Here is a 27,116-nt window from a genome sequence, read left to right as displayed (position 1 = left end):
TTGCACATGCAGCACCTCTTGCCCGTAGGAGTTTGCTCGATAATCTGACAGCTGTGGCAATTGATGGCGGTGCCACTGCATCAAGGTGGGGGCAGCATTCTGTCTAATATACTTTTACCTTCATGACTTTCTGAACTGCAACAATTGGTGATGGAGTTTGAAAAGAAACTCATGTATAAATTGGGACTTTTTTTTTTTCCATCTGTTTGACTTATTGAAGATTGGCAACGGCGGACTTTACAGAGAAAGGAGGGAGGGGGAAACCAGCAGAGCCCATGTTCATCTTAATGAAGGAACATGTCACACAGAGAAACTGTGGAGCTCGCTGATGACTTTTTAATAGATCTAGGACAACAATGGATCTCTCTGTCATGGAGAAAAAGCTATTAGGCTTGGACTCAAATGCCAATGCTTGTTAAAATAATACTCAACACTAGGGATGATGTTTGATAAGGAATTATCGAGTTCGAGCCTATTATCGAATCCTCTTATCGAACCGATTCCTTATCGATTCTCTTATCGGGTCCAGATAGGTTGTTGTATATGGAAAAAAACACACAATATTTGGTTTAACAAAAGCTCACTTTTATTATATAATAAAAAATAAAATCTAATAAGTAAATAAATATTGACTGTTACCCACCTAAAAAAATAAAATAAATAAATATTGACTGTTGTTACCCAAAGTATATTAAGTGGGATTTTTCAGAGAAACAAATATATACAGTAACACAAAAACAACCTGTCTCTGTGATCACTATAGGTGTATAAATAATAACATAGTGTTAAATAAAATCAGTCCCTTGGGCACAAAACTGAAAATAATACAGCTCTCCAAAAAGTGCACTTCTGCTGCTATTGGAACATAACTGTTTGTTATGATGCTTTGACATTTTTGCACTTTATTTCTTTATTGACAGAAAATTCTATGAAGAGAAAGGTTCTTTGCAAATGTGGTTACAATGCTAAAAAAAATGAAAAGTTAAAGCTAAAAAAAGAAATACACTTTATTGAGTTAACATTATTTCTTTATAGGGGGAAAAATGTTATGAGCGAGAGAATATAACTACTACACTACCCATCATGCAACGGGAGTGACGAGCATGCGCGGTAGCCCCGAAAAGTGTTGCATGTTGCCACGCTGTGAAAGTAAACGTCAAGAACTCAGCCAACACGCCTCGTCTGCATTATTTATAATTAGACAGACAACACATATACAGTGTGATTTTGTTTTGTTTACAAGGAAAGAAAAACAAAAGTTAAAAAAGGGAGATATGTTGTATATATATGTATGTGCTGCGGTTGTTTTAAGAACGTTGCGACAGCTGCCGTAAAGGAGGTGCGTTGCTAGCCTGGTTGCTATGTTTCCGGTTGGTGGTAAAAGTGTTGGTCATGTGTTTTACCCTGCTCAAATCTCTCAGTAAAGTTATTCGATGGATGATAGCTTTTGTTTTGAACTTTATTACACCTTGGAGCGCTTTTTCCCGTCCATTGTTTTCCTGCTTTCGCTATCTGCGCCTAATGACTGAGCTACGTGACGTCATTTCTTGTGATGTCCCACGGAGCATTTCTGGTCGGGACGGGATTCGAATAAAGAATCAACTCTTTTCCTTTACTATAGTGGTCTCGATAACGGGTACCGGTTCTCAAAAAGGGATTCGAGTCCGAGGACTCGGTTCTTTTCTTATCAAACAACCGGGAAAACCGGTTTCGAGTATCATCCCTACTCAACACTCCAATGGAAGTCAGTTTTCACTCTTCTCTCTCACTTTAACCACCGCAAGAGTTCCAAAGCCACGTTAAACTGAAAATGGAAGTGCTCTTTGCTCATATGTTTTCACTAACTATTCAACAGCAGTAGAAGACTCACTTATAGGACGGTATTTTCCTAACTAATGCCTGGTTGCCGCGCTTTAAAGCGGCGAGCAAAGCGCCGTCATTTTTGTAAATTTTTCCACGAATATCCCGATCTCCGAAGTAATGTTATGCTTTGATACGATCTGATACAAATTAGTTGCCGCTTTGGGGGGACGAATTACCGTTCCTCACGATTTGATGCCGCTTTGATACGCTTTAAATCACGCTTTGATACGCTTTATTACGCTTTATTACGCTTTATTACGCTTTATTGAACTTTATTATGCTTTGATGCGATCCTGACGCTTGAAATCAGGCTCTGATACGACTATCAAGCTCTGTTGTGCATTGGAATTAATGTGTCATGAACATTATGAACATTCATTTGTAATAATGACTTTGAAATGTGATATTGTTATGTAATTATGTGCAATTTGGAAGATGCTGTGATTATTGTTTTGTGAATTTGATGAACAAATTGCGTGCGCACACATAACATAATAAAAAAGAGAAATATGACAAAAAAATAAGAAAAAAAATGGGGGGAAAAAAAGAAAATAAGAAAAAAATAAGAAACAAATGTGAAAAACTCAGTATACTAAGTTTTCCCCACATTTTTTTTAGATTTATCTATATATTTTATTTCTCTTTTTTTTATCATATACAGGATAAAACACATAATGTAATAAAAAAGAGAAATATGATAAACAAATAAGTACAAAAAAAATGTGAAAAACTTAGTACACTGTTTTCCACACATTTTTTATATTCATTTATTTTTTCAATTTCTCTTTTTTTCCGTTATATTATGTTTTATATCTTCATTTCTTTTATTTCTTTGTCATCTTAATAAATATCTATCTTTCATTTCTTAAGCTAGTTGACAATAATAAAAGGCATTTCTTTTATTTTTTATATTCATTTATTTTTTCAATTTCTCTTTTTTTCCGTTATATTATGTTCATTATTTATTATGTTTTATATTCATTTATTTTTTCAATTTCTCTTTTTTTTTCATTATATTATGTTTATTATTTATTATGTTTTATATTCATTTGTTTTTTAATTTCTCTTTTTTTTGTGTTATATTATGTTTATTATTTATTATTTATTATGTTTTATATTCATTTATTTTTTCAATTTCTCTTCTTTTTTCGTTATATTATGTTTATTATTTATTATGTTTTATATTCATTTATTTTTTCAATTCCTCTTCTTTTTTCGTTATATTATGTTTATTATTTATTATGTTTTATATTCATTTGTTTTTTCAATTTCTCTTTTTTTTTCGTTATATTATGTTTATTATTTATTATGTTTTATATTCATTTATTTTTTCAATTCCTCTCTTTTTTCCGTTATACTATGTTTATTATTTATTATTTATTATGTTTTATATCTTCATTTCTTTTATTTATTTGTCATCTTAATAAATATCTATCTTTCATTTCTTATGCTAGTTGACAATAATAAAAGGCATTTATTTTATTTTTTATATTCATTTATTTTTTCAATTTCTCTTTTTTTTCCGTTATATTATGTTTATTATTTATTATGTTTTATATTCATTTATTTTTTCAATATCTCTCTTTTTTTCATTATATTATGTTTATTATTTATTATGTTTTATATTCATTTGTTTTTTAGTTTGTCTTTTTTTTTTGTTATATTATGTTTATTATTTATTATTTATTATGTTTTATATTCATTTATTTTTTAAATTTCTCTTCTTTTTTCGTTATATTATGTTTATTATTTATTATGTTTTATATTCATTTATTTTTTCAATTTCTTTTCTTTTTTCGTTATATTATGTTTATTATTTATTATGTTTTATATTCATTTGTTTTTTCAATTTCTCTTTTTTTTCGTTATATTATGTTTATTATTTATGTTTTATATTCATTTATTTTTTCAATTTCTCTCTTTTTTCCGTTATACTATGTTTATTATTTATTATTTATGATGTTTTATATCTTCATTTCTTTTATTTCTTTGTCATCTTAATAAATATCTATCTTTCATTTCTTATGCTAGTTGACAATAATAAAAGGCATTTCTTTTATTTTTCATATTCAATGTCACTAGTCAATATCTCGTCACACGTCACACTTTATAAAGTGAGACTTCAGTATACTGAAGTCTCAGATTGCTGTTCAGGAAAAGTAACAACGCTGTCGGCTGGCTGTGTGTGTGTGTGTTGCACGTTGACCACGCTCATTCGCCGTCTCTAGCTGTCACGTGACTGGGCCAGCTCTACACTCTGCCAGGTACAGGGCTGTCCCAGCACATAGGAAGTTAAGTAAGTCATCAAAAACATCTGAAAGTGAAGCTTGCACCCCCCACACGCCGTTTTTTGGTTTATATCGATACTTTTTTCAGAAAAGTGATGCCAAATGAGTAGCGTGTGAGTATCGATATATCGATACCACAGGATCGATACGCACATCCCTACTATAAACCACATATATACAGTACAGGCCAAAAGTTTGGACACACCATCTCTTATTTTTATGACTTATTTACATTGTAGATTGTCACATCGAAACTATGAAACTACATGTGGAGTTAAGTACCGTATTTTTCGGACTATAAGTCGCAGTTTTTTTCATAGTTTGGCCGGGGGTGCGACTTATACTCAGGAGCGACTTATGTCCATGAGCTTCAAGCACACCTGTGAAGCGAAAACCATTTCAGGTGACTACCTCTTGAAGCTCATGGAGAGAATGCCAAGAGTGTGCAAAGCAGTAATCAGAGCAAAGGGTGGCTTTTTTGAAGAAACTAGAATTCAAAACATGTTTTCAGTTATTTCACCTTTTTTTTTGTTAAGTACATAACTCCACATGTGTTAATTCATAGTTTTGATGTGACAATCTACAATGTAAATAGTCATGAAAATAAAGAAAACGCATTGAATGAGAATAAGGTGTCCAAACACATACTGTACATATGCATACATAAATACGTATACATAAACATATACACTAGCGTTCAAAAGTTTGGGGTCACATTGAAACGTCCTTATTTTTGAAGGAAAAGCACTGTACTTTTCAATGAAGATAACTTTAAACTAGTCTTAACTTGAAAGAAATACACTCTATACATTGCTAATGTGGTAAATGACTATTCTAGCTGCAAATGTCTGCTTTTTGGTGCAATATCTACATAGGTGTATAGAGGCCCATTTCCAGCAACTATCACTCCAGTGTTCTAATGGTACAATGTGTTTGCTCATTGGCTCAGAAGGCTAATTGATGATTAGAAAACCCCTGTGCAATCATCTGCAAACAGTTTAGCTCGTTACAGAAGCTACAAAACTGACCTATTTTGAGCAGATTGAGTTTCTGGAGCATCACATTTGTGGGGTCAATTAAACGCTCAAAATGGCCAGATAAAGAGAACTTTCATCTGAAACTCCACAGTCTATTCTTGTTCTTAGAAATGAAGGCTATTCCACTAAATTGTTTGGGTGACCCCCAAACTTTTGAACGGTAGTGTATGTCGTGTAAAGAAAATGTCACATTTCTATGAAGCTCAAGATCAGAGCCCAATGTGTCCTGGTTTTACTACAGCTTGTATTTGAGCTTGTTTATAGGGTTAGGCCAAATAAGTGCTCAACTTCAGCCTAAACCCTTTCGGTCTGTAAAATTGTCAATTTATGAATGTAAAACTGTTTATTTTGTTGACAACTGACCGAAGAAATAATAATAAACTAAACTTTTGAAATGGTATTTAAGAACACTGATACTAAGACCAAGTGTAATAATTTGCGATATATCTGCCGCTTTCTTTGCACACCCACGCTGGCAGATGCACGTGACATCTTGATGGAATCATTTCCCTAACTTTGTGTGTGTTTGGCGCCTTCTGCAGACGGCTATGGACCAGCTGCACATGCACTTCACCCAAGCCATCCACAACACCGTCTTCCAAGTGGTGCTGGGATATGTGGAGCTCTGCGCTGGCAATGCCGACACCAAGTTCCAGAAAATGCAATATAAGGATCTTTGCACGGTAAGACATGGAGATGACACGGGTGGAGGTCGGCGGTGTGCCGTCAGGGCCAGCAAGGCCTTCTCTGCTGGAACTAACATAACCAGAAATCATCATAATAATTAAAGATAAAAGTCATTTTTAATTTACGTTCACTAAATATCTAAAAGTATTCATGCTCCTTCCAGTGCGGTTTTTTTAGGTTAGAGTTTTTATTAGAGATGTCCGATGCCGATATTATCGGCCGATAAATGCGTTAAAATGTAATATCGGAAATTATCGGTATCGTTTTTTTTTATTATCAGTATCGTTTTTATTTATTTACAGTCTGCAAGGGATACAGTCCGTAAGCACACATGATTGTGCTGGTCCACTAATAGTACTAACCTTTAACAGTTAATTTTACAAATTTTCATTAATTACTAGTTTCTATGTAACTGTTTTTATATTGTTTTACTTTCTTTTTTATTCAAGAAAATGTTTTTAATTTATTTATCTTATTTTATTTGATTCATTTTTTTTTAAAAGTACCTTATCTTCACCATACCTGGTTGTCCAAATTAGGCATAATAATGTGTTAATTCCACGACTGTATATATCGGTTGATATCGGTATCTGTAATTAAAGAGTTGGACAATATCGGCATATCGGATATCGGCAAAAAGCCATTATCGGACATCCCTAGTTTTTATCCAATCAGAATTCAGCTCGCTTTTGTTGCCATGCTGTACCAAATCTGCCTTCAAAATCAACAATGTCTGTGCACAATTGAACGGGCACATACAGTTGATAGACAGTTGCGATAGAAAATCAGACCACGAGTTGTTGTCAGTAAGGCCTTCTAGGACGTGACATTTACGCATCCTGTGATTGGATACTCACCGCGAGCAGAGCCACACCCGGGACTGTTAGCGGATCATTTACAGAACACATACAGTTGATAGACAGTTGCGATAGCCAATCAGATCCACAAGTAACGAGACTGTGACTGGATACTCACTTGTCATTCCAAAGTGAGTATCAGGTTCAAACACTGATGACATCTATTAAACAAGACAAGAAGCAAGGAATTAAACAGACATAATTAAATTTGACGTCTGGGCTGTACTCTTGGACAGTCTCGAAAGATTGTACGCCTCCTCTTTTATTTGGACTTTCCCTGATCACATGGCAACAGCTGTTTCTAAGGGAGGGGGGGTCGTAAACAGCTATCGCCTTTGGTTACAAGACAGTTCAAAGAAAAGGTTGTAAAACAGTTCAAAAAAACGGTGCCCGGAGGGAGGTCAGGCCTCTCCGCTTTGTAGATCTCGGGTCAAGATCAAATCTTCCTGTGGATTACAATACATCAAAGAAACCGACGCCTTCATGTCGCTTCATGGAGTGAAATGAAGTAGTAAAGGAGAACACTGCTCCTACGTGGTAGTGATAAACCCATACCTTAAGGTGATTCATCTTGCTCAAGATACAAAACCAGCCTTTTCTTGTTCTTCTTATACACTATATTGCCAAAAGTATTTGGCCACCTGCCTTGACTCACATATGAACTTCAAGTGCCATCCCATTCCTAACCCATAGGGTTCAATATCAGAGTCAGAATGGGAATCAGAATAGTTTTTATTGCCATTGTTCGAGAACAGCCAAATAGCTAAAACTAGTATGCATATATCTAAAAAAAAAAAAAGGTTTTTTTAAAAAGAAGGGTTTTTAAGCCTTTTTTAAAAGCATCCACAGTCTGTGGTGCCCTCAGGTGGTCAGGGAGAGCGCTCCACAGACTGGGAGCGGCGGAGCAGAAAGCTCACTGTTTGTAGTAGACATTACTTCACTGATGAGAGCGTCGTTTTGTCCTACTAATTTTGCCGGTCTTTGAACTCGCCGTAGTTTGTTTACACGTACATGAATTGATTAACGTGGACCCCGACTTAAACAAGTTGAAAAACTTATTCGGGGTGTTACCATTTAGTGGTCAATTGTACGGAATATGTACTGTACTGTGCAATCTACTTATAAAAGTGTCAAATCAATCAATCAATCATTCAAAAAAGTCCATCAGACTCTTTATCTTATAATAAAGCCGACAGTTGACTTTGGAATATTTAGGAGCGAGGAAATTTCATGCTGGAGCGGCCTATTCTTTCACAAATGTTTGTAGAAACAGTGTCCATGCCTAAAGGCCTACTGAAATGATTTTTTTTATTTAAACAGGAATAGCAGATCCATTCTATGTGTCATACTTGATCATTTTGCGATATTGCCATATTTTTGCTGAAAGGATTTAGTAGAGAAAATCGACGATAAAGTTCGCAACTTTTGCTCGCTGATAAAAAAAAGCCTTGCCTGTACCGGAAGTAGCGTGACGTCACAGGAGCTAGTATTCCTCACAATTCCCCCGTTGTTTACAATGGAGCGAGAGAGATTCGGACCGAGAAAGTGACGATTACCCCATTAATTTGAGCGAGGATGAAAGATTCGTAGATGAGGAACGTTTCAGTGAAGGACTAGAGAGGCAGTGCAAGGTGTATCTTTTTTCGCTCTGACCGTAACTTAGGTACAAGCTGGCTCATTGGATTCCACACTCTCCTTTTTTTATTGTAGATCACAGATTTGTATTTTAAACCACCTCGGATACTATATCCTCTTGAAAATGAGAGTCGAGAAGGCGAAATGGACATTCAGTGCCTTTTACATCGGCGAAATGCTTTAGCTACGAGCTAACGTGATAGCATCTTGCTTTAACTGCATATAGAAACAAAAGAAATAAACCCCTGACTCGAAGTATAGATAGAAAATCAACAATACTATTAAACCGCGGACATGTAAATACACGGTTAATGCTTTCCAGGCTGGCGAAGGTTAACAATGCTGTGCTAAGGACGCCATTGAAGCTAACTTAGCAACCGGATTGCACAGAGCTATGCTAAAAACATTAGCTCTCCACCTACGCCAGCCAGCCCTCATTTGCTCATCAACACCCGTGCTCACCTGCGTTCCAGCGATCGGCAGAAGGACGAAGGACTTCACCCGATGCGTTTGGCGGCCCGGAGACGTAGGAAGTCAAGGTGAAGTCGGCGGCTAGCGCGGCTAGCGCTCCAACAAAGTCCTCCTGGTTGTGTTGCTGTAGTCCCACCTACAACTGTCTTCTTTGCAGCCTTCATTGTTCATTAAAAAAATTGCAAAAGATGTCCAGAATACTGTGGAATTATGAAATGAAAACAGAGCTTTTTGTATAGGATTCTACGGGTTACCATAACTTCCGTTAAACTGACTACGTCACGCGCATACGTCATCATACCGCGACGTTTCAGCCGGATATTTCCCGGGAATTTTAAAATGTCACTTTATAAGTTAACCCGGCCGTATTGGCATGTGTTGCAATGTTAAGATTTCATCATTGATATATAAACTATCAGACTGCGTGGTCGCTAGTAGTGGCTTTCAGTAGGCCTCTAAGTGCTTGATTGTATACAACTGTGGCCGGGCCAGGTGATTAGGACACCTGATTGTCATCATTTGGATGGGTGGCCACATACTTTTGGCAATTTGGTGTATGTCTGAGCTCGTGTCCTCAGGCGAGCAGATTTAAGTCGTGCTGCTTTGGAAGCCCTAACTTGGTCAATTCATCATGAACTTGCTGAGAGTCCCCGGGAGATTGTGCCGTAGAAGAGAATCATTACACGTCCTCTGGGATGGGTGGAGGCGACCATGTGTTTCTCTCACACTTCACGGTATATTCCGGCTCTCACAGGTTTGGGTTTTTTTCTTGGTACTCCGCTTGCTTGTTGAGTTGTTAGTCTGGCACAGCTGTCACGCTCCACATTTTCAATGCCCTGCCCTTTACCTCTCCCTTTATTCTTCCACTCCTTTCATCTCCTGCTTGGTTGTGTTTTCCCTCTATATGTATATACATGACGTTAATAGAAGCGACTTTTTTACAAAGTCAGCCGTTTTGGCTCAAATCCTGGTTTTTTTGCCCCCTTTTTTTTTTTGCATGCAAAAGCCACAATATTACAAACCCCGTTTCCATATGAGTTGGGAAATTGTGTCAGATGTAAATATAAACGGAATACAATGATTTGCAAATCATTTTCAATCCATATTCAATTGAATGCACTACACCAGGGGTCAGCAACCTTTTTGAAAGCAAGAGCTACTTCTTGGGTAGTGATTAATGCGAAGGGCTACCAGTTTGATACACACTTAAATAAATTGCCAGAAATAGCCAATTTGCTCAATTTACCTTTAACTCTATGTTATTATTAATAATTAATGATATTTACACTTAATTGAACGGTTTAAAAGAGGAGAAAACACGAAAAAAATGACAATTAAATTTTGAAACATAGTTTGTCTTCAATTTCGACTCTTTAAAATTCAAAATTAAACCGAAAAAAAGAAGAGAAAAACTTAAAAAAATAATTTATGGAACATCATTAGTAATTTTTCCTGATTAAGATTAATTTTAGAATTTTGATGACATGTTTTAAATAGGTTAAAATCCAATCTACACTTTGTTAGAATATATAGCAAATTGGACCAAGCTATATTTCTAACAAAGACAAATGACTATATTTTCTAGGTTTTCCAGAACAATTTTTTTTTTTTTAATTCTAAAGACTTTGAAATAAGATTTCAATTTGATTCTACAGATTTTCTGGATTTGCCAGAATATTTTTTTTGAATTTTAATCATAATAAGTTTGAAGAAATATTTCACGAATATTCTTCGTCGGAAAAATAGAAGCTAAAATGACGAATTAAATTAAAATCTATTTATTATTCTTTACAATAAAACCTTTTTTTTACTTGAACATTGATTTAAATTGTCAGGAAAGAAAAGGAAGGAATTTAAAAGGTAAAAAGGTATATGTGTTTAAAAATCCTAAAATCATTTTTAAGGTTGTATTTTTTCTCTAAAATTGTCTTTCTGAAAGTTATAAGAAGCAAAGTAAAAAAATTTATGAATTTATTTAAACAAGTGAAGACCAAGTCTTTAACATATTTTCTTGGGTTTTCAAATTCTATTTGAGTTTTGTCTCTCTTAGAATTAAAAATGTCGGGCAAAGCGAGACCAGCTTGCTAGTAAATAAATACAATTTAAAAAATAGGGGCAGCTCACTGGTAAGTGCTGCTATTTGAGCTATTTTTAGAACAGGCCAGCGGGCTACTCATCTGGTCCTTACGGGCTACCTGGTGCCCGCGGGCACCGCGTTGGTGACCCCTGCACTACAAAGACAACATATTTGATGTTCAAACTCATAAACTTTATTTTTTTTTTGCAAATATTAATTAACTTAGAATTTCATGCCAGCAACACGTGCCAAAGTAGTTGGGAAAGGGCATGTTCACCACTGTGTTACATGGCCTTTCCTTTTAACAACACTCAGTAAAGGTTTGGGATCTGAGGAGACACATTTTTGAAGTGGAATTCTTTCCCATTCTTTCTTGATGTACAGCTTAAGTTGTTCAACAGTCCGGGGGTCTCCCTTCTGCTATTTTAGGCTTCACACATTTTCAATGGGAGACAGGTCTGGACTACAGGCAGGCCAGTCTAGTACCCGCACTCTTTTACTATGAAGCCACGTTGATGTAACTTGTGGCTTGGCATTGTCTTGCTGAAATAAGCAGGGGCGTCCATGGTAACGTTGCTTGGATGGCAACATATGTTGCTCCAAAACCTGTATGTACCTTTCAGCATTAATGGTGCCTTCACAGATGTGTAAGTTACCCATGTCTTGGGCACTAATACACCCCCATACCATCACACATGCTGCCTTTTACACTTTGCGCCTAGAACAATCCGGATGGTTCTTTTCCTGTTAGGTCCTGAGGACACGACGTCCACAGTTTCCAAAAACAATTTGAAATGTGGACTCGTCAGACCACAGAAAACTTTTCCACTTTGTATCAGTCCATCTTAGATGAGCTCAGGCCCAGCGAAGCCGACTGCGTTTCTGGGTGTTGTTGATAAACAGTTTTCGCCTTGCATAGGAGAGTTTTAACTTGCACTTACAGATGTAGCGACCAACTGTAGTTACAGACAGTGGGTTTCTGAAGTGTTCCTGAGCCCATGTGGTGATATCCTTTACACACCGATGTCGCTTGTTGATGCAGTACAGCCTGAGGGATGGAAGGTCACGGGCTTAGCTGCTTACGTGCAGTGATTTCTCCAGATTCTCTGAACCCTTTGATGATATTACGGAGCGTAGATGGTGAAATCCCTAAATTCCTTGCAATAGCTGCTTGAGAAATGTTGTTCTTAAACTGTTCAACAATTTGCTCAGGCATTTGTTGACAAAGTGGTGACCCTCGCCCCATCCTTGTTTGTGAATGACTGAGCATTTCATGGAATCTACTTTTATACCCAATCATGGCACCCACCTGTTCCCAATTTGCCTGTTCACCTGTGGGATGTTCCAAATAAGTGTTTGATGAGCATTCCTCAACTTTATCAGTATTTATTGCCACCTTTCCCAACTTCTTTGTCACGTGTTGCTGCCATCAAATTCTAAAGTTAATGATTATTTGCACAAAAAAAAAAAAAAGTTTATAAGTTTGAACATCAAATATGTTGTCTTTGTAGCATATTCAACTGAATATGGGTTGAAAATGATTTGCAAATCATTGTATTCCGTTTATATTTACATCTAACACCATTTCCCAACTCAATCAGTCAAACAACTTTCCCCGATGCTGCCACAGAAATACATATTTTATGCTTCTCCTTTGTCTCGTTTTGTCCACCAAACATTTTATGCTGTGCGTGAATACACAAAGGTGAGCTTTGCTGATGTTATTGACTTGTGTGGAGTGCTCATCGGGCATATTTGGTCAGTGCATGACTGCAAGCTAATCGATGCTAACATGCTATTTAGGCTAGCTGTATGTACATATTGCATCATTACGCCTCATTTGTAGCTATATTTGAGATCATTTAATTTCCTTTACTTATGTCCTCTGTGTATTTAATTTATATTTGCATGTCTCATGACACATGATCTGTATGTAGTATTGGCTAAATTTCTCATAGTTGTTTGTGTGCCATGTTGTTCCTGACCACAGCAAACATTACGTAGCTTGCAAAGATTGTGATGAATCTATTAAAAGAGCCCGCCGTTTCTTTTAACTTGGACACACACTTCTATACCTTTGGCCATTAAAAGCCAGTCATTTCCAGGAGTTATCTCACCTTCTGAGAAGCCTCCATTTTACTAATGTTTTTTCCAATGTTGTAAAAATGTGTAGAATAAATATTACATTTCAGCATTTCTGTCAACAAAGATTTACTTCAGCCTGCGAAACAGTCATTTTGATAGTAGGCTAATATAGCTAATAAGGACACTTATATCATGTGTTACCTTCATTCTAATACGTATATGTTACATCCATGTTATTATGTTGGATCCACTATGGACTGGACTCTCACACTATTATGTTAGATCCACTATGGACTGGACTCTCACACTATTATGTTAGATCCACTATGGACTGGACTCTCACTATTATGTTAGATCCACTATGGACTGGACTCTCACACTATTATGTTAGATCCACTATGGACTGGACTCTCACACTATTATGTTAGATCCACTATGGACTGGACTCTCACACTATTACGTTAGATCCACTATGGACTGGACTCTCACACCATTACGTTAGATCCACTATGGACTGGACTCTCACACTATTATGTTAGATCCACTATGGACTGGACTCTCACTATTATGCTAGATCCACTATGGACTGGACTCTCACACTATTACGTTAGATCCACTATGGACTGGACTCTCACACCATTACGTTAGATCCACTATGGACTGGACTCTCACACTATTATGTTAGATCCACTATGGACTGGACTCTCACAATATTATGTTAGATCCACTATGGACTGGACTCTCACACTATTATGTTAGATCCACTATGGACTGGACTCTCACACTATTATGTTAGATCCACTATGGACTGGACTCTCACACTATTATGTTAGATCCACTATGGACTGGACTCTCACAATATTATGTTAGATCCACTATGGACTGGACTCTCACACTATTATGTTAGATCCACTATGGACTGGACTCTCACAATATTATGTTAGATCCACTATGGACTGGACTCTCACACTATTATGTTAGATCCACTATGGACTGGACTCTCACACTATTATGTTAGATCCACTATGGACTGGACTCTCACACTATTATGTTAGATCCACTATGGACTGGACTCTCTCACTATTATGTTAGATCCACTATGGACTGGACTCTCACACTATTATGTTAGATCCACTATGGACTGGACTCTCACACTATTATGTTAGATCCACTATGGACTGGACTCTCACACTATTATGTTAGATCCACTATGGACTGAACTCTCACACTATTATGTTAGATCCACTATAGACTGGACTCTCACAATATTATGTTAGATCCACTATGGGCTGGACTCTCACAATATTATGCTAGATCCACTATGGACTGAACTCTCACACTATTATGTTAGATCCACTATGGACTGAACTCTCACACTATTATGTTAGATCCACTATGGACTGGACTCTCACAATATTATGTTAGATCGACTATGGACTGAACTCTCACAATATTATGTTAGATCCACTATGGACTGAACTCTCACACTATTATGTTAGATCCACTATGGACTGGACTCTCACACTATTATGTTAGATCCACTATGGACTGGACTCTCACACTATTATGTTAGATCCACTATGGACTGGACTCTCACACTATTATGTTAGATCCACTATGGACTGGACTCTCACACTATTATGTTAGATCCACTATGGACTGGACTCTCACACTATTATGTTAGATCCACTATGGACTGAACTCTCACACTATTATGTTAGATCCACTATGGACTGGACTCTCTCACTATTATGTTAGATCCACTATGGACTGGACTCTCACACTATTATGTTAGATCCACTATGAACTGGACTCTCACTATTATGTTAGATCCACTATGGACTGGACTCTCACACTATTATGTTAGATCCACTATGGACTGGACTCTCTCACTATTATGTAAGATCCACTATGGACTGGACTCTCACACTATTATGTTAGATCCACTATGGACTGAACTCTCACTATTATGTTAGATCCACTATGGACTGGACTCTCACTATTATGTTAGATCCACTATGGACTGGACTCTCACAATATTATGTTAGATCCACTATGGACTGGACTCTCACACTATTATGTTAGATCCACTATGGACTGGACTCTCCCAATATTATGCTAGATCCACTATGGACTGGACTCTCACACTATTATGTTAGATCCACTATGGACTGGACTCTCACTATTATGCTAGATCCACTATGGACTGGACTCTCACAATATTATGTTAGATCCACTATGGACTGGACTCTCACACTATTATGTTAGATCCACTATGGACTGGACTCTCACAATATTATGCTAGATCCACTATGGACTGGACTCTCACACTATTATGTTAGATCCACTATGGACTGGACTCTCACACTATTATGCTAGATCCACTATGGACTGGACTCTCACACTATTATGCTAGATCCACTCGACGTCCATTGCACCGGTCGCCCAGTGGGGGGGTCCCCACATCTGGGGTCCTCTCCAAGGTTTCTCATTTTCCCACTGGGTTGAGTTTTTCCTTGCCCTGATGTGGGATCTGAACCGAGGATGTCGTTGTGGCTTGTGCAGCCCTTTGAGACACTCGTGATTTAGGGCTATATAAATAAACATTGATTGATTGATTGATTAGATGTCAGTCTCTCTAAACAAAGTGGGCAGTTTTGTCCAAAAATGTCAGCTTTCCTCCCTCCTGCATCAATGGATGTGTTTGTGCGGAGGACAGCAAGGATTGAAGGATGTTAAAGCCCACATTGCACCCCCTGAACTTTCCTTTTTAATTATGTGGCTTTATATTCAAGAGCAAAGGGACCAGAGTGAGAGGTCAGCGAGGTAAGGAGAGGTCATATTAATTTTACATGCACAGCTCATCATTATTGACTCCTCATCAATCCCGTGGTCTGTGCACCCTCTGTCTTGTCACTCTTTGAAGGGGAGGGCTAGAAAATGCCGACTTTAGACCACCGAGCGCACGCAGGTAGTACAGCAAAGACGTCATGGAAATAGGTAGGCGTGGTGGGGCTATACCACAGGAAATTGAACCCAGAACCGAAGAGAAACAATAAGTCAAACGTGCTTATAAAGGCTAGACCAGACCTGGGCAAAATACGCCACATGCGACCCGTTATGATTTTTAATCCGGCCCACCGGACGTTCTACATCATTTTTTTGGGCCTTTAACATCAAAACTGTCGCCGCCATTATGATGTGCAGTGCTGTTTTTTAATGACCGTAAGTCTTGAACTACAGAAAGTAGGGATGCGTTAAAATGTAATATCGGGAATTATCGGTATCGTTTTTTTTATCTGTATCTGTGTTTTTTTTTGTTGTTTTTTTTTTTAATTAAATCAACATAAAAAACACAAGATACACTTACAATTAGTGCACCAACCCAAAAAAAACCTCCCTCCCCCCATTTCTTTCTGTTATCAATATTCTGGTTCCTACATTACATATCAATATATATCAATACAGTCTGCAAGGGATACAGTCCGTAAGCACACATGATTGTGCGTGCTGCTGCTCCACTAATAGTACTAACCTTTAACAGTTAATTTTACTCATTTTCATTCATTACTAGTTTCTATGTAACTGATTTGATATTGTTTTACTTTCTTTTTTATTCAAGAAAATGTTTTTAATTTAGTTATTTTATTTTATTTTTTTTAAAAGTACCTTATCTTCACCATACCTGGTTGTCCAAATTAGGCATAATAATGTGTTAATTCCACGACTGCATATATCGGTTGATATCGGTATCGGTAATTAAAGAGTTGGACAATATCGGAATATCGGCAAAAAGCCATGATCGGACATCCCTAATATCAACCGATACCGATATCAACCAATATATACAGTCGTGGAATTAACACATTATTATGCCTAATTTGGACAACCAGGTATGGTGAAGATAAGGTACTTTTTAAAAAAATGAATCAAATAAAATAAGATAAATAAATTAAAAACATTTTCTTGAATAAAAAAGAAAGTAAAACAATATAAAAACAGTTACATAGAAACTAGTAATTAATGAAAATGAGTAAAATTAACTGTTAAAGGTTAGTACTATTAGTGGAGCAGCAGCACGCACAATCATGTGTGCTTACGGACTGTATCCCTTGCAGACTGTATTGATATATATTGATATATAATGTAGGAACCAGAATATTAATAACAGAAAGAAACAACCCTTTTGTGTGAATGAGTGTGAATGGGGGAGGGAGGTTTTTTGGGTGGGTGCACTAATTGTAAGTGTATCTTGTGTTTTTTATGTGGATTTAATTAAAAAAAAAACCAAAAAAACAGTTAATTTTACTCATTTTCATTAATTACTAGTTTCTATATAACTGTTTTTATATTGTTGTACTTTCTTTTTTATTCAAGAAAATGTTTTTAATTTATTTATCTTATTTTATTTGATTCATTTTTTTAAAAAGTACCTTATCTTCACCATACCTGGTTGTCCAAATTAGGCATAATGTGTTAATTCCACGACTGCATATATCGGTTGATATCTGTATCGGTTGATATCGGTATCGGTAATTAAAGAGTTGGACAATATCGGAATATCGGATATGGGCAAAAAGCCATTATCGGACATCCCTAACAGAAAGTGTTTCAATTGTTGAAATCTGCGCTTTTGGGTGTTATCGGAGTTATTACGGTAATCTACTTCCTTCATTCTGCACTCCATTAAAGTAAAGTTAAAGTAGCAATGATTGTCACGCACACACTAGGTGTGGTGAAATTTGTCCTCTGCATTTGGCCCATCACCCGTGACCACCCCCTGGGAGGTGAGGGGAGCAGTGAGCAGCAGCGGTGCCGCGCCCATCCAGCTGTATAATCACTCGCCATACTGCAATACATGATGTCTGTCTATTACCTGACATGTCAGCTACCTCTCTTTGTTTATGTTATTTTCTGCTTATGTTAAAGATGACATTAGAGATTACCGTGGGAAATCTCCATCTTCCAGTTAATTCTGTCATCTAGTTTTGGATTTGTCAAAGCACTTTAATGATGAACTGAAGCTGCATCTTATTGAATAATCCAAGCACTTTTACATTAAATGGTGGTCCCTTTTTTCCCGAACATTTTTACTATGTCAGGAGTGCTAGTAGGTGACCTTTAGTTATCTTTTTGTGTAGTTCAGCAATGTAATGTAATGGTTCCTTTGCTTATCTTAACTCTTGCAGATTATATTATTATTCACTCATTCAATATATCCTATTAATACAGTCATGCTCAATGTTAAATATTCCCCTATTCTCTCTGAACGAATCATAAGTAGCAAGGTTGAATAATGGTTGAAGCAGCCAGTCTGCGCCAGTTCCCACGGTCCTTAGTGGCCGTCAATAGCTCTGGGGTCGACAGGTCCGTCCATGTCTTGATGTTGTCAGTCCAGGATTTCCGTGGTCTTCCACTCTTCCTTCCACCCTCGAGTGTGCCCTGCATGATGGTCTTGCATTGGGTGTGGAGGCCGAACCAAGCTAATTTCCTTCTTTTGACTGTTGCGAGCAGGGGTTCTTGTTGACCGAGTCTTTCGACTTCACCTCACACATACTCATTGGTTTTGTGTTCGTGGTATGTTCTCTTGTGTATTCTTCTGAGGCATTTATTTTCAAAGGCTTGTGTTTTTCGTTCCGATTCTACCAGGGGTGTCCAGGTCTCGCATCCGTACAGTAACATTGATGTTATTAGGGATTTGTAAGGTTTGAACTTTGTCTTGAAGTTGCTTTTCCATATTTTGCTCAGTTTGGTCATTGCTGCTGTTGGGATCCGAATGCGGATTACCGCATGGCACGTGGCCTCTCTGGCCAGTGTTGCTCCCAGGTATTTAAATCTGGACACTTCCTCCAGTTCTTCCCCATCCATCATTATGTAGGCCCCTTGAGTTCTTTGAGGTGTTCACCAGTACCTTGGATCACAACATCTTCTGTGGCTTGTGCAGCCTTTTGAGACACTTGTGACTTTGGGCTATATAAATAAACTTTGATTGATTGATTGATTCTCTCATGATTCTCTCATTTTAAACAAAGTTACGTACGTGACATGCACATATCGACACGCACGTACGGGCAAGCGATCAAATGTTTGGAAGCCAAAGCTGTACTCACCGTAGTGCGTCTGCTATCCTGCTCAAAACACAACACAACCTCCTGGTGTTGGTGTTGCTGCAGCCCGCCGCTAATACACCGATCCCACCTACAGCTTTCTTATTTGCAGCCTCCATTGTCCATTAAACAAATTGCAAAAAGATTCACCAACACAGATGTCCAGAATACTGTGGAATTTTGTCGAAGAAAACCGAGGTATTTGAATTGGGTCCAAACACTTCCCTTGCCCTCGTGACGTCACGCGCATACGTCATCATACCGCCACGTTTTCAAGCGGAAGTTTCCCGGGAAGTTTAAAATGTCACTTTATAAGTTAACCCGGCCGTATCGGCATGTGTTGCAATGTTAAGATTTCATCATTGATATATAAACTATCAGACTGCGTGGTCGCTAGTAGTGGCTTTCAGTAGGCCTTTAAGTGCGTTTTGATGGATGCCGGTCTTCGGCAGATAAAAAAAGATTGTTGACAAAACTAGTACAGGTCTAGCCGGCTCCAAGCATTTTTCAGTTGCAATATGGAGCTTCTGTCAGGCAAGATTGAGTTCAGCAGAGGCAGACGCAGCACAGATGCTCACACACTCACACAATACCAGCAGTGATTGTGTGTCGCTGAGGTTGTACAGCTCATTAAACCCACTCCTCCTAACCATATACGGTCTTCCTGTGCCACAGTTGCTTGGCAACATGCTCCTGACATAGTTGGCTCCTTGAGAACACGGAGAGTGAAATACATGGCACGTTCTTGCCTTGCGTTTGACACTATCCACCTGGACGTACATGAGTGTTTGTCCTGTGCGAGGTGAGCACTCCACTCTCCTCCATCACTGTGTTTGAATCATGACTTTCATGCGGAGTTCAACCAACTTTGCACTCTTTCACAACACATGACATTACAATAGTGACAACATCACTAACATCAATTCATATTATGTTTATAAAGTCAGGAAATACGTCCCTGGACACATGAGGACTTTGAATATGACCAATGTATGATCCTGTAACTACTTGGTATCGGATCGATACCTAAATGTGTGGTATCATCCAAAACTAATGTAAAGTATCAAAACAAGAGAAGAATAAGTGATTATTACATTTTAACAGAAGTGTAGATAGAACATGTTAAAAGACAACGTAAGCAGATATTAGCAGTAAATGAACAAGTAGATTAGTAATCCATTTTTTACAGTTTGTCCCTCATGATGTGTACAAAATAATAGGTGTATAAATGACACAATATGTTACTGCATAGACTAATTAGGAGTCTTTGTTTGTTTACTTACTACTAAAAGACAAGTTGTCTAGTATGTTCACTATTTTATTTAAGGACTAAATTGCAAGTTTCATGTACACTAACATCTTTTGTTAAAATAAAGACAGTAATGCCATTTTTTGTGGTCCCCTTTATTTAGAAAAGTATCAAAGTGCATTTTGGTACCGGTGTTTATGTTAATAAACAGTTACACTAAAATATTTTTCTATGCAATGTCCGTGAATAACAACCATGAGCATTAATTACAAAAAACGAATACATTATTATTAGAGATGTCCGATAATATCAGCCTGCCGATATTATCAGCCGATATATGCGTTAAATTGTAATATCGGAAATTATCGGTATCAGTTTTTTTATTATCGGTATCGTTTTTTTTTTGTTTTTTTTTTAAATTAAATCAACATAAAAAACACAAGATACACTTACAATTAGTGCACCAACCCAAAAAACCTCCCTCCCCCCATTTCTTTCTGTTATCAATATTCTGGTTCCTACATTATATATCAATATATATCAATACAGTCCGCAAGGGATACAGTCCGTAAGCACACATGATTGTGCGTGCTGCTGGTCCACTAATAGTACTAACCTTTAACAGTTAATTTTACTCATTTTCATTCATTACTAGTTTCTATGTAACTGTTTTTATATTGTTTTACTTTCTTTTTTATTCAAGAAAATGTTTATAAATTTATTTATCTTATTTTATTTGATTAATTTTTTTTAAAAAGTACCTTATCTTCACCATACCTGGTTGTCCAAATTAGGCATAATAATGTGTTGATTCCACGACTGTATATATCGGTTGATATCGGTATCGGTTGATATCGGTATCGGTAATTAAAGAGTTGGACAATATCGGAATATCGGATATCGGCAAAAAGCCATTATCGGACATCCCTAATGATAAGTGTGACTAGTAGATGGCAGTCCAACATAAGAGATACGTGTAGACTGCAATATGATGGCAGTCACACATAAGAGATACGTGTAGACTGCATTATGATGGCAGTCACACATAAGAGATACGTGTAGACAGCAATATGATGGCAGTCATACATAAGAGATACGTGTAGACTGGAAAATGATGGCAGTCAAACATAAGAGTCCATCCGCAGTCGGCAGTGTTTTAGGTACTTCTAAATCACAAAGCCTTGTCTCCATGGCGACAAATAAAGTAAGGAATAGCTAAACATGCTTCACTACACACCGTAGGAGGATACAATAGCTCACCGGCATCATAATGTAAACAAACGCCATGGGTGGATCTACACCTGACATCCACTGTAATGATACCAAGTACAATAGCATATCTAGTCGATACTACTTTGATTACATCGGTATTTTTTTTAGCATCACAAAATCTTTTTTTGTTTAAAAACAATTCATATTATGTTTATAAAGTCAGGAAATACGTCCCTGGACACATGAGGACTTTGAATATGACCAATGTATGATCCTGTAACTACTTGGTATCGGATCAATACCTAAATGTGTGGTATCATCCAAAACTAATGTAGAGTATCAAACAACAGAAGAATAAGTGATTATTACATTTTAACAGAAGTGTAGATAGAACATGTTAAAAGACAACGTAAGCAGATATTAGCAGTAAATGAACAAGTAGATTAATAATCCATTTTTTACAGTTTGTCCCTCATGATGTGTACAAAATAATAGGTGTATAAATGACACAATATGTTACTGCATGGACTAATTAGGAGTCTTTGTTTGTTTACTTACTACTAAAAGACAAGTTGTCTAGTATGTTCACTATTTTATTTAAGGACTAAATTGCAAGTTTCATGTACACTAACATCTTTTGTTAAAATAAAGACAGTGATGCCATTTTTTTGTGGTCCCCTTTATTTAGAAAAGTGTCAAAGTACATTTTGGTACCGGTGTTTATGTTAATAAACAGTTACACTAAAATATTTTTCTATGCAATGTCCGTGAATAACAACCATGAGCATTAATTACAAAAAACGAATACATTATTATTAGAGATGTCCGATAATATCGGCCTGCCGATATGCGTTAAAATGTAATATCGGAAATTATCGGTATCGTTTTTTTTATTATCGGTATCGTTTTTTTTGTTTTTGTTTTTTTTAAATTAAATCAACATAAAAAACACAAGATACACTTACAATTAGTGCACCAACCCAAAAAACCTCCCTCCCCCATTTACACTCATTCACACAAAAGGGTTGTTTCTTTCTGTTATTAATATTCTGGTTCCTACATTATATATCAATATATATCAATACAGTCTGCAAGGGATACAGTCCGTAAGCACACATGATTGTGCGTGCTGCTGCTCCACTAATAGTACTAACCTTTAACAGTTAATTTTACACATTTTCATTCATTACTAGTTTCTATGTAACTGTTTTTATATTGTTTTACTTTCTTTTTTATTCAAGAAAATGTTTTTAATTTATTTATCTTATTTTATTTGATTCATTTTTTTAAAAAGTACCTTATCTTCACCATACCTGGTTGTCCAAATTAGGCATAAACGACTGTATATATCGGTTGATATCGGTATCGGTTGATATCGGTATCGGTAATTAAAGAGTTGGACAATATCGGAATATCGGCAAAAAGCCATTATCGGACATCCCTAATATCAACCGATACCGATATCAACCAATATATACAGTCGTGGAATTAACACATTATTATGCCTAATTTGTAAGTGTATCTTGTGTTTTTTATGTTGATTTAATTAAAAAAAAAAAACAAAAAAAAAACGATACCGATAATAAAAAAAACGATACCGATAATTTCCGATATTACATTTTAACGCATATATCGGCCGATAATATCGGCAGGCCGATATTATTGGACATCTCTAATAATAATGTATTCGTTTTTTGTAATTAAAGAGTTGGACAATATCGGAATATCGGATATCTGCAAAAAGCCATTATCGGACATCCCTAATTATTATTATTATTATTATTATTATGAAATGATGCAGAGTACAACAGCACATGTTATAATGCCATTTTAACCTTTCATTCTTCTCCTCTATGGAACAATATCAGTGTTGTCATCACCTCTGTGTTTGCAGCATATCACTCTGGACAGCTACATCCCGTGTTTGACCGACCTCTGCAAGGCATTGTGGGAAGTGATGCTGAGCTACCACCGCACTATTCAGTGGCATGAGGAGCACGACCAGCAGGCATCCACGCCAACACCAGGTACTGTATACACTTCTGCTGCCATAGAGAGATTCTCCACAATAATCCTTTAGAGGAAACAAATGATTTCAACACATCATTTTTAAAGGCCCCTTATGACGAAAAACAGACTTTTTAATATTGTTCTACAGTAAAATGTGCACCTAGAGCCTGTTTATGACCACCAGATCTCCCTCACTTGTTTGCCCCACTTTTGAGAGAAGATGAGCTCAAATTTGATGTTCCGGGAAGGAAGAAAGAAAAAAAAACGTGACTCATACTGATCCCAGGAGGCAGAGAAGGTAGGCAAAGTGCAAGCAGGACATCCCTTTGTTAGGCGCCAGGCAGAAGCAAAGTTAACCCAGGTCGAGCAGTAACTAAGAAAGCGAAAGAACACTGTGGCATACACTCAATAATTAACTAGTACTGAAGAAGGGAACAAGGAAATGCCCCCCCTCTACCTCAAAGAACTACTCACCCCCAAATCCTCCACACGACACCTCCGCTCCGGACAGGCTAACCTCCGAAGGCAAAGCTACGAACTATGGGAGACCGGGCTTTCTGCTCCGCCGCTCGCAGTCTGTGGAACGCTCTCCCTGACCACCTGAGGGCACCACAGACTGTGGATGCTTTTAAAAAAGGCTTAAAAAACCTTTTTTTTTTTAGATATATGCATACTAGTTTTAGCTATTTGGCTGTTCTAGTTATTTTATTTTATTTATTTTTTATTATCTTTTTATTTTAATTTTTTTAATACACTGTAGCACTTTGAGGTTGTTTACTCAATGTAAAGTGCTTTTTACAAATAAATTATATTATTATTATAAGGTGGGACTAGGGATGTCCGATAATGGCTTTTTGCCGATATCCGATATTCCGACATTGTCCAACTCTTTAATTACTGATACCGATATCAACCGATACCGATATCAACCGATATATGCAGTCGTGGAATTAACACATTATTATGCCTAATTTGGACAACCATGTATGGTGAAGATAAGGTCTTTTTTTTTTTTTAAATAAAATAAAATAAGATAAATAAATTAAAAACATTTTCTTGAATAAAAAAGAAAGTACAACAATATAAAAACAGTTACATAGAAACTAGTAATGAATGAAAATGAGTAAAATGAACTGTTAAAGGTTAGTACTATTAGTGGACCAGCAGCACGCACAATCATGTGCGCTTACGGACTGTATCCCTTGCAGACTGTATTGATATATATTGATATATAATGTAGGAAGCAGAATATTAATAACAGAAATAAACAACCCTTTTGTGTGAATGGGGGAGTGAGGTTTTTTGGGTTGGTGCACTAATTGTAAGTGTATCTTGTGTTTTTTATGTTGATTTAATTTAAAAAAAACAACAAAAAAAAACGATACCGATAATAAAAAAAACGATACCGATAATTTCCGATATTACATTTTAACGCATATATCGGTGGGACTAAATAACATTTACAAACTTAATTGGTTCTTGGTTAGTAAATCGAAAAGTTTGTATAGCAAAGCAAATTTCTAAATATGGATAACGGGTCCGAGCCTCGACAAAAGTCCCTAATTTAATTAAGGTTTGTACATTTTAAACACACAATAAAGTGCGATACAGTCCTTTATATGAAACAAACATAACAAGGCGGTGATGAATCAACTGTCTTTAGCGCCATCTAAAGGTTCGTAAACCAAAACTTTGGTAATTGGATGTTTGAGTTTGAGTTTATTTGGAACATGCAAGCATACAACATGATACATCACAATTTCAAGTTTCTCTTTTCAACATGTTCGAAAAGGAGTAGGAAGAAGCAGAGCTTATTTAATCCTACCCCTTTTCTATACATAACAGTTGCTAAAACTTTTATTCACTTCCTGTTCACTTTATAGTTCAGGTTCTTCATCACGTACACAGCTACTCCTCCTCCATTTTTGTTGGTTCTGTTTAGGGATGTCCGATAATGGCTTTTTGCCGATATCCGATATGCCGATATTGTCCAACTCTTTAATTACCGATACCGATATCAGCTAGGGATGTCCGATAATATCGGCCTGCCGATATTATCGGCCGATAAATGCGTTAAAATGTAATATCGGAAATTATCTGTATCGTTTTTTTTAATTATCTGTATCGTTTTTTTTTTTTTTTTTTTTTTTTTTTTTAATTAAATCAACATAAAAACACAAGATACACTTACAATTAGTGCACCAACCCAAAAAACCTCCCTCCCCCCATTTCTTTCTGTTATCAATATTCTGGTTCCTACATGATATATCAATACAGTCTGCAAGGGATACAGTCCGTAAGCACACATGATTGTGCGTGCTGCTGCTCCACTAATAGTACTAACCTTTAACAGTTAATTTTACTCATTTTCATTAATTACTAGTTTCTATGTAACTGTTTTTATATTGTTTTACTTTCTTTTTTATTCAAGAAAATGTTTTTAATTTAGTTATCTTATTTTATTATTTTTAAAAAAAAGTACCTTATCTTCACCATACATGGTTGTCCAAATTAGGCATAATAATGTGTTAATTCCACGACTGCATATATCGGTTGATATCGGTATCGGTTGATATCGGTATCGGTAATTAAAGAGTTGGACAATATCGGATATCGGCAAAAAGCCATTATCGGACATCCCTAATATCAAACGATACCGATATCAACCGATATATGCAGTCGTGGAATTAACACATTATTATGCCTAATTTGGACAACCAGGTATGGTGAAGATAGGGTACTTTTTAAAAAAATGAATCAAATAAAATAAGATAAATAAATTAAAAACATTTTCTTGAATAAAAAAGAAAGTAAAACAATATAAAAACAGTTACATAGAAACTAGTAATGAATGAAAATGAGTAAAATTAACTGTTAAAGGTTAGTACTATTAGTGGACCAGCAGAACGCACAATCATGTGTGCTTACGGACTGTATCCCTTGCAGACTGTATTGATATATATTGATATATAATGCAGGAACCAGAATATTAATAACAGAAAGAAACAACCCTTTTGTGTGAATGAGTGTAAATGGGGGAGGGAGGTTTTTTGGGTTGGTGCACTAATTGTAAGTGTATCTTGTGTTTTTTATGTTGATTTAATAAAAACAAACAAAAAAACAAAACAAAAAAAACAAACGATAATGATAATAAAAAAAACGATACCGATAATTTCCGATATTACATTTTAACGCATTTATCGGCCGATAATATTGGTCTGCCGATATTATCGGCCGATAAATCTCTAGTTCTGTTGATGTAGTTTAGTGTTTGACAGATGAACAACGTGCAACAGGTGTGCTGACAGGACAAAGAACGCAAAGTGAAACAAAACACAAACAGGAAACACTACGACAAGTAGACCACCAGGACAGGAAATAGTACCCAACAGGAAAAATGTAGAACAAAGTCCAAACTGACTTCATCGAGGAGCTTTGTTAAAAAAAACAAATAAAGTAAAAGCAGGCTTTGCTACAATTCTTTAAAAAAAAACCTGGAGCTTTGCCACGCCACACTACTTCTAAATCACTAATCCTC

The 27,116-nt window shown here is 36.5% G+C and overlaps 1 protein-coding gene across 2 annotated transcripts in view; it reads left to right on the top strand.

Annotated features, from left to right (window-relative positions):
* Nucleotides 1-27,116, top strand: part of vps50 (VPS50 EARP/GARPII complex subunit) — a 481,936-nt gene that overhangs the window by 171,841 nt on the left and 282,979 nt on the right. For both annotated transcript variants that reach the window (XM_062029406.1, XM_062029407.1), the window contains 2 exons: nucleotides 5,731-5,871; nucleotides 23,463-23,595. In XM_062029406.1, the coding sequence (XP_061885390.1) occupies nucleotides 5,731-5,871; nucleotides 23,463-23,595 (274 nt within the window). The remainder of the gene's footprint in view (nucleotides 1-5,730; nucleotides 5,872-23,462; nucleotides 23,596-27,116) is intronic.

The sequence above is a fragment of the Entelurus aequoreus genome, linkage group LG20 (genome assembly GCF_033978785.1).
Source record: "Entelurus aequoreus isolate RoL-2023_Sb linkage group LG20, RoL_Eaeq_v1.1, whole genome shotgun sequence".
In the NCBI taxonomy this organism is placed as follows: domain Eukaryota; kingdom Metazoa; phylum Chordata; class Actinopteri; order Syngnathiformes; family Syngnathidae; genus Entelurus; species Entelurus aequoreus.
Note: the sequence above shows the minus strand (reverse complement) of the source record. Positions and strands in the feature narration are given on the sequence as shown.